Source organism: Centroberyx gerrardi, chromosome 22 (assembly GCF_048128805.1).
Source record: "Centroberyx gerrardi isolate f3 chromosome 22, fCenGer3.hap1.cur.20231027, whole genome shotgun sequence".
NCBI classification, from domain to species: domain Eukaryota; kingdom Metazoa; phylum Chordata; class Actinopteri; order Beryciformes; family Berycidae; genus Centroberyx; species Centroberyx gerrardi.
In genome coordinates, this window is record NC_136018.1 from 13,599,215 (window position 1) to 13,608,227 (window position 9,013).

The window sequence follows — 9,013 nt, forward strand, 5'->3', positions numbered from 1 at the left end:
GTTCATGTTCTGTGGATTTAAAGAGGGAAAAGCAGATCGGCACTGATGCACCTTCTGAATGTAACGCTTCGAGTTGGCCAAGAGATTATCCGACTTTCTCATTTGGAAATGAAAAGAAAAGTTTGCTGCACACTTTCACCAGGACCGCTGCACACTCCAGTACTACTGCAGCTCAGTGGAGATCTCACCACATGTAGCCTATATATACGCATCTATATACCCAAACACTCACTGTCCCACCCAATTAAAGTCTGCGTGCTGTGTCACTTAGGGAAGCTATATGTTGAAATTATACTACCACAAGTGAAAACTTGCATCCTTGATTTTCTCGACACCTTTTGGAATTCACGGCCTCGGTGTGATCGTACAGCTTACATAGTGCAAAAACTCTCTCTCTCTCTCTCTCTCTCTCTCTCTCTCTCTCTCTCTCTCTCTCATTCACACACACACACACACGCACACACACGCAAAAAAAAAAAACCCACACAACGCAGTATGGATTGTGAAACTATTTGTTATCACTCCTGCAATGTCACCAGGACAATTTTTCTGTAGCCTAAAAGTGATTCTGATTCTAAATGTTTTGGACTTTCTGTCCTTTTGCAGGTTTAATAATTATGACATTTATTGCTCTATGACTAGCCTATATTTTACATTTAGATTTAATTTAGCATTTAATTGAACAATTTTAAAATCTGTTGTTATCTAATCTATGGATCAACAGCCGACTCATCGTCCTGCAGCAGCACGTTGACCCCTCATTTACTACATTATTTAGCCTCCAGTATGGGCTTCATGTCAGGGGCCGACTAAAGCAAAAAGTGACATGTGATCGGTTGAGTCAAATATCCCTGAAATCTGCAGGTTCATCCGTGCAGAAAGGCTTCAGTTGGAGGTTGGTGGCTTCGGCGTGTGCATGGTTTTCTCACGCAGAGCCATGTCAGTGCTCTTCTGCTCTCCAGGACCCTCCTGTTTTCACAAAGCCGCATTTCACAGATTCATTCATAGATAGATCCTTATTCTCTGTCCCTAACATGCACCGAGAGAGAGAGCGAGCGAGCGAGAGGGAGAGAGAGAGAGAGAGAGGGGGGGGGGGGGGGGGGGGGGGCAGAAACTAAAGCATTAATTTAGAGTAAATAAAGAGGAGCAGATAGCCTAATAAATGACTGATAAAACAAGTGGTTGGCAATGCATTAAACGCTTGCTACACCACGCAAAGCCTTGCCCCATTCTCCCCAAGTGTTTCCAAAACTTCAGGCTAAAGATCTTTTTTTCACCATTAACATTTTCCACCAAAATATTATGAGCTTTTGAATGACCTTTGAGAAGGGGTGAATGACAGTCAAATACTTTACAGTTGAGAGATTAAACATAAAAACGTCCTGACAGCTTTTATCGGCCTCCATGTATTTAATTGTCTCAAAGATCAATGCAAAGTGCTGACCCTAACGCGGCCTGTGTCTGTCAGCATTACCCATAACTTCGTTTCCCAAACAGGGGGAGAGCACCAAATATCATTTTGAGCGCACTGTACAGGCTCTGCGACACACAGATTGAATAGCCGAACCCTTTAGGAAATTGGAGTGTTTTTTTCTGTAATCCAAAATTGTGGTGAAACTTGTTTAATTCTTTTCCTCTCTCTATTGTTATTCTATAGAAGTTACAGTCTGCTGGTTCCCAATCCGCACTGGAATTTAACCCTGAAATGCCAGCAGCAATATAATGGCTTGTCTCTGCTCCCAGTATGGCCCCTCCAGCAGGCAGCCGTGCTGGGGCCAGACAGCCTGCTACCCTCGGGTCCCCTTATCAACCTCGGGGCTTTAGCCAACCATACCATAAAGTACCATTAATCAGCGAAACATCACGTCAAACATGGCGGATTGTGTGGAGGGCAAGTCTAGTCAAAGCTCCACGAAGTTATGGTCCTGCACGCAATATTCTCAACGCCAAAGGTTAGCACTTTTCCCATCATACTAGAATAGCCTACTGCCATAGGTAGCCTAGTTATAGTGTGTCTGTGGTTCTCAATAGCGCGTTTATGATGGCCTTATTGTATTTTATTTCCTATGGTATCACTGTAATATTGATATAGTACCCTATTGCTATAATATTGCAGGGACTTCTATTTTTCTGTGAGATCTGTATATTATCCTTCTAAAAATTACTGTATAGTTATTTTTCATAAGGCACTAATGATGATTCGTTTGACACTTGGGCCATGTCTTTACATAAGCCTCCTTAACTGCATGCAGACCCATAGGGTTGTTGGTTTTATGGGCTTCTCCAAGGTTGAGCGTCCCTATTCTATAACTGCAGTACCGCACCGGAGTGCTGTTCAGGCCAGTGTGTGCCTACGACTACTGAGGTTTGTCTGTGCTCCAATGTAAGTAGCATTAACCGAGTAGGCTTGCACAGTCTCATGTGTAGTGGTTGGAGAGGCTGCATGTGTAAATGTCTGTGGTTTGCCTCTTGTTATTATTGCAGGCAATGCAGGCCTACCGCTTCTTTCGCCTCACACCCCTCACATGTACTGGGAATTATGGGAATTTAACCCCGTAGACGATTTAACGTAGGCTACATAGGCCACAGTTTTGAAGTTCCCCTGCAAGCAGAGTCGCCAGTAGTCTCTGCAGCTTAGACCTACTGCTAGTTGTTTTACGTCTAAATGACTGCAATGTGGGTCAACACTATTGTAGGGCTGGGATCTATTTCCTCTCAATTTAATCAATTTAAAATGTAAACTGAAACCTCCTTGCGTTATGACAGAGTAGTCATTCTCGATTATTTCATTATAGGCTGGATATAACTAATTTTCCTGTTTCGACACTTGAATTTACAAGAAAGTATCCGTGTTGAACTGATTGGGTTGAAAGGTAATCGCCTAAACGTTCACAACATTTTATGACAAGGAGGACAAGACCTGCAAGGGGGAGCAGGAAACCTGAATCTTAATTAGGAATTAATAGGAACCGTGTGCTCAAAATAAAAGAGAAAGAAAAGGAAAATACAAAATCCCAGAAAAAAACATGGCTCTGCTTTGCTTTCCTGTGTAACACCGTATCAACAACGCAAGTGCCAGGCCAATTTCTATGATCATTGTCCAACTGAAAAGAAAGAGAAACATAGTCTGATTTACACTCAGTCGCGTTTAATGAATGCTTCATAATTAAAAAAAAGAAAAAAAAAGAAAGGGAAAGTGCTTCAGAAATCCACCGTTCAAGTTTCCATTTCGAGTGCAGTTGTCCTATATATTCACAACAAAGTCAATATACAAAAAAACCCCAGAAAATTCACAAAAATAAATATTCAGTTTTATACAAACAACCAGTGACTTCAAATTCCGTGTCAAAAACCTGACCTCAAGTATTGTATCAAAAAAGCTAAGTAAATGAGTGAATGAGGTTGGGGGGCAGGGAGGGGGAGGTGGAGAAGAGGAGGAGGAGGAGGAGGAGGGGGCATGCAGCCTCTAGCTGCTGCACGATGCAATTGTTTACATTGATAGCGTCACTGTCAGAGAGCTATTTGTCTTAACGGTGGAAAGGCCCTCCCAACAGGCCATTACCACCATCTCCGTCCCTCAGCCGTGCATTGTGAATACTGCGTGAGCATAGGCTGGTGCTTCAGGGGGGTAAACCCACAGCTCTGGGTGCAGGCTATCCCTCTTCGTCCTATGCCGTGCAGCCTATGCTTTTGACATGCGGATTAGAGGTTGAAAGCTTCCCTCTTGCAACACAGCAACTCCCCCCCAACCCCATGCAACCCCCTCCGGTTTACCCCGACTACTCTTATAGACTGCAACATATAGGGATCATGTCATAGTTTAAAAAATAGCTATTTTAGTTCGGAGGCGAGGAAATAAGTTCAAGTTTGTATTGTCGTCTCAACGGGATAGCCTAGAAATAGGGCCCATAGCCAGTGGGGCTTCATGGCTGCAGAGTGGTGCTTTAATCACATGGCTAAACATCTACCACATGTATTCACACTGATTTAGGCAGGGTGAAACAGAGTTTTTGTACATTTTTTTTTACATTCACCCATTAAATGGTTTCTACAATCCTCTGAATGAATGCACCCTTTGCTGTTGCTGTGCTTGTGAGAAGGCTGACATCATTCATAGGCTTTGGGTTTGTTGTGATCTGGCTCACCATAAGCTGGGCCTCTCTTTGTCGCAGACAGAAAAGCCTGCCAATTAGAGCGCGTCCTGGACTGCCTTTTAAAAATCTACATATTTACCTAAAATATCCACATTTAGGTGCAACTTCAACCATTTTAATTACTCATATTTAGTACACTTTTTTTTGGTGGAATCGATGTAGGCAATAGGCTACATTGATGTCTAAAGTTGATGGTAGCCTATTTGGGGGAATGAAATTGGGGGTCAAATGAAATAGGTCTGGAATATGAAAGTATTAGGCTATATATTATACATTCACTGAGCGGCCATATTTCAAAGGTTACATTAAGTATGTTGACGTATTTTGAGAAATAAAGAAAGCAAAATTTCAACTCGTCAAAAAAATGCTTTTTGATGACCTGATTGTATTTTCGGTGTCTTTGAGGGTTAAATACAATCTAGAATTGTGTCTCTAAATGAAGATTTTTCCAGGTCAGTTTGAAACGACGGGCTTCAACTAAAAATAGACTAATGGACAATAATTGCTTCACTGCAATAGCATGTTGCTGAATTATAATGAAGATCAGAAAATTAAACAGCGATGTGCCCGTCATGTTTTCATGTAAACATGGGGCAGTAAGAAACTACTCACCAATGTGGGTTAATCCCAAATAGCCTATTAAAATAGTAATCAAATGACCTCCATTCATATCAAAACTAACCAGAGGTAAAGAAAGCCTCATCTTTATCTTTTGTCTTTCAGCATCTCTGATACTTTACAGGCTAGCCGAAAACCCTAAAGCTGAAACAAGACCCCCAACAGTATCAAAGTGCAATGCATCTAAGCCTATCACTTGTGCTTTGTCGCATTGTTTCAAAGTAGCCACTGGGCTACAAGGTGTTGTAGGACGTTGTTTTGGTGTTTTTTCCACTGTGGTTTCTGAATCCCACCAATATCTTGTACATTGTCGTTCTCTCCGTGTTTTCACATCTTGAACAATGTTCATGTTCCATACGCAAACACAGATTCACCTTGGCAAATCGATGTGATATGCTGAGGAAATCTGTGGACGAATGGATCTGGAGGGACATAAGCACTTAAATCCAGCCTAACGTGAGACCTAACGGCGTGATATGAAGGCCTGAGCCCTATTCTTTTGATTGTCTGTACATAAGGCCTGTGTTGTGTCTGGGCCTGTGTCTGTGCACGGTCAAACATTTGCAAACCAGGAAATACTCTGGAGAAATAAAAACAAGACTGAAAACCAGATCACAAGCACTCCAAAAAAAAAACAACAACCCACAGCCACCAGGATTCAATTCCTGCCAATTCTAGTAAAGGCTTAACTGTGAGCATGTATAAATAGACATTGATAAGCCTATTTTTAATAATTCACTGGAATTGAACAATTGGACACAGGCCAGTGTGGCCAAGCTTATGAGCATGAAAGTCATAAAGAAAACACAGCTTTGAAATATAAAATATACCAAGTGGCACAGAAGGGGAAACCCTGATTTTTGATTTACCAAGTCAAACTTGCTCTCAGTCCCAGCTCGACCAAGAGTAGCCTCATCCCAAAGAATGCTGTGATTTTTTTTACACCTCTTTTCTCAAACAAAGCACAAACCACTGAAACCCTGGCAGCATACAATCCAACAGGTCGAGCATAAAGGCGAAGGAGAAACAATCGAGTTCAGAAAAAAGTCAAGTAAACACACTTTTGAAAACCCATGTAGCCTATTGCTTAGGATGGATAGCTTATTTAAAGACAAGTTTTTTCAGCATAAATCCACGAGCGGTGTCTCACAGTCCTGTGGGCGTTTTCTGAGGCTCCAAGGGGGGATCTTGCGGGTCTCGGAGGATATTTCCTTGAACAAACTTCAAAACAACGCGGAATGTAAATCCATTCACTGAAATAGGGGAGAAAAATAATTAACAGCGACAAAATTGCAAGCCATTTGGTGCGTGCGCGTTAAGACTTAGGCTACGATTGGGTGGGAGATAGAGATAGAGATGGTGGAGGCTTTTGTTTTTTTGCAATAAAAACACCTCAGTATTTCCTGGTTCTCTGAGCGGGTGGGGGAGGGAGAGGCTGGCCGCCGGGCTGCCACCTCCACACGGGGTGGGACAGAGGGGGAGGCCCGGGGGCCCTCAGCGAGTTCAGGGAGTAAGCAGGGCACAAATCCCCATCGCTGCCAACAACCAGCGACGGCGGAGACGGGAAATTTGCCATCAGGCTGAAAGACTTCTTTGCAGGCGATGCAACATTGCTGCGTTTGCGTCTGCTCGGTAAATCCTCCGTATATCCCTCACAGCCCGCGGGACGAAAAGAAGAGGCAGCCTTGTCGACCCTGGACACGTTTTGTTTTGTTTGCGTCCTGGAAACCCTGGGTTTTCTCCCCAGCACCAGAGTCCTGCAGTTTTTGTTCCTGTGCTCCCCCTCCTCGGCGCAAGGAGTGTCCTGGGTGCTGCTGCATTCCTGAGGGCCACAGGGGGAATTGGGGGCCACATCGGTGCTCCTCTCAATGGCTTTAGTCCCGCTGGTGAAATAGTCCCCTTGTTTGATGTCTCCGCAGGGATATTGTCCAATGCTGCTATCTGCCTTGTCTCCTTTACAGTGGACTGCATAGGCCTGGCTCTGGTATTCATATTCATCACAGCTTTCCTCCACTTTAACTTTCACATTGTGGAGGTTGAAGGGGGGTGTCCTGGCTGTCCTGCCGCTTTCAGAGTGGGGCCCCGCGGTCACAGAGGACTCCTCCGCCTCGGTCTTTATTTTCTTGAGCGGAGAGGGCAGTTTTAGGTTGGAGGTTTTCGCCTCTCTCTTGTCGGTAGATTTGTGGAGCTTGGTGTCTTTGTCGTGGTCACAGTGTGCGCTCAGTCCCGGGGGGCATTTGTTGGGATGCCCCGGTGTCCTGCGTGGGGGAAACGCCTTATTCCGGTCAACTCTGGTTGGATCTCCGTGCGCCTCAGACACTTTTTCCCTTTTGGACTCGGTGAAAAAGCTCTCTCGAACAACAGTGGAGTTGAATTTGGGTGTCTGTAAAGGTCCCGAGTCCTTTCTAGTTTCACTGCATGTTAAGTCACATTTCTGACGTTTCTCCTGTCTACTGTAGTCCCCCCCATGGAAAGACCCAACATGGCCCAGTGTCCTGTGCTGTTTCTGTTGTTGTTTTTCTTGTTGCTGGTGATGGTTGTAGTGAAAAGTGGGCTGTAGAACCAAAGGTGCCTTATTAGTGTTGAGAGTTTTGGTGAGGGACCCGACCCGGGCCCGTCTGAACCGGATGCTCTGAACCGAGACTCGGCTGGACACCGAGCTGGAGTCGGACTGAGAGGAGCTCTCCTCGTCGTCTGAGCTGACCTCTGAACTCTCTGACTGGGTGTCATCTTCATCCTCCTCCTCCTCCTCCTCATCCGAGCTCCCAGAGTTGCTGGTAGTGGAGAAGCCAGACCCAAAGTCCGAGTCGTGGTTCGCCCGGTCGGAGTAGGTGCTGGACTCGGTGTCGCTGCTGTAGCTCTCCGGGAAACTCGGTTGGTGGTGGTGATGATGATGATGGTGATGTTGGTGATGATGATGATGGTGAGGTCTGGGGTCCAGGTAGAAATCCGGATCAAAGTGGAAAGCGCCCAGCGTCGTCCCGTGACTATCGGATGATTTGGGCTGTACGAGCAGCACCGGTGGGACGTGGTGGTGCGCGTGTCTGCTCCTGCTCCACGAGTGCCTCGCGCTGTCCCTGCCGCCGCCCCCCTCGCGCCTCCTCTTCCTTTTGTGAAGTAGGTCGCCGGCTGAGCGCGAGAGCCTGGACTGAGCAGCTATGGCGGACTGAAGCACCACCGGCTGCCGGCTCACCGCGCTCCGGAAAAACGAGTGCCTCTGGCTTAAAGTCACGCGGTTCCCCGTTATTTGAGACGTTTCATAGTTTTTAAAGTGTTTGTAACTGGACTTAGTCGCCGAACGGCAATCCCGTCCGTGGGGTTTGTTGTAAAATTGAGGTAGTTTGGAGTCGGGAAGGCAAGGAGTCAGCTCTCTTCTCCTGCCGGTTTTGTTGTGAAGTGCCAGAGTCTGCGGGACGCCGTGCAAACTAAACCAAACTTTTTCCTTCCACAGCCCGGCGTCCGCACGGAGGAGCCCCGGGGACTGCTCCGCATCCCCGGGGGAACCCACCGCCTTCGCCTTCCTTTTGTTGGACTTCAACACCCGCTCCGTCTTGCAGGAGAAATACAGAGCCTCCACGTCCTCCCGCGATATGAGAGTGCATTTGGCGGCGTGGAAAGCGATAGAGTTTATTGCTTTGAGCTTCCGCAGTTCCTCCAGGTCGCAGTGGTGCTTCTTCACCTTCAGGTGGTCCATCCGCTTGTGCACGGTGGTCCGGGGGATGTTCTTCAGCAGGTCGGTGAAGACCTGAGACAAAGCAAACATTTGCTTGCCTTTGATGAGCAGGTATCCCAGCCTCACTCCCTGCATTTCCTCAAAGCCACACTCCAGGTCTCCCATGTTTTATGTATCCGCTCCAATGTATTAATCCATGTATTCCCTCTAAGTATATTGAGGAATAGCCAATAAATTGCATGGGGTTGCAACTCAAGGCATCCTGCTCATGCCTTCAAGCCGTCCACACTGCTGCTGCTGCGTCATGAAATTGCAAACTTTGACATGCAGAGTTAAATGGAGCTGCTGGTGTTGAATGGGTTGAATGAGCCGACAGCATCCACTCGTCGCCTCTGGCCCCGGTCCGGCATGGTGGAGGAATGCGACGGATGCGTCCACCAAGCCGGGGCTGCTGCTACCTGCCTCTGCCGGCTCCACTCCCCTCTGGTCGGCAGCAGGACGAGGGGTAGGTGTACACCACTGCCACAGCCAGAGGGATAAAATAGCGAGAAGGGAGGGAGAGAGAGAG

General features: G+C 46.4%; 1 protein-coding gene across 1 annotated transcript; it reads right to left on the reverse strand.

Annotated features, from left to right (window-relative positions):
• Positions 1-6,165: 6,165 nt before the first annotated feature.
• skida1 (SKI/DACH domain containing 1) lies at positions 6,166-8,610 on the reverse strand. Its single transcript, XM_071919511.2, has one exon. It carries the CDS (start codon positions 8,608-8,610, stop codon positions 6,166-6,168), a length of 2,445 nt encoding a protein of 814 aa, XP_071775612.1.
• Positions 8,611-9,013: the final 403 nt, after the last annotated feature.

Excerpts from the sequence above, each read along its gene's own strand:
- skida1 (XM_071919511.2), bottom strand. The coding sequence starts at position 8,610 with ATGGGAGACCTGGAGTGTGGCTTTGAGGAAATGCAGGGAGTGAGGCTG.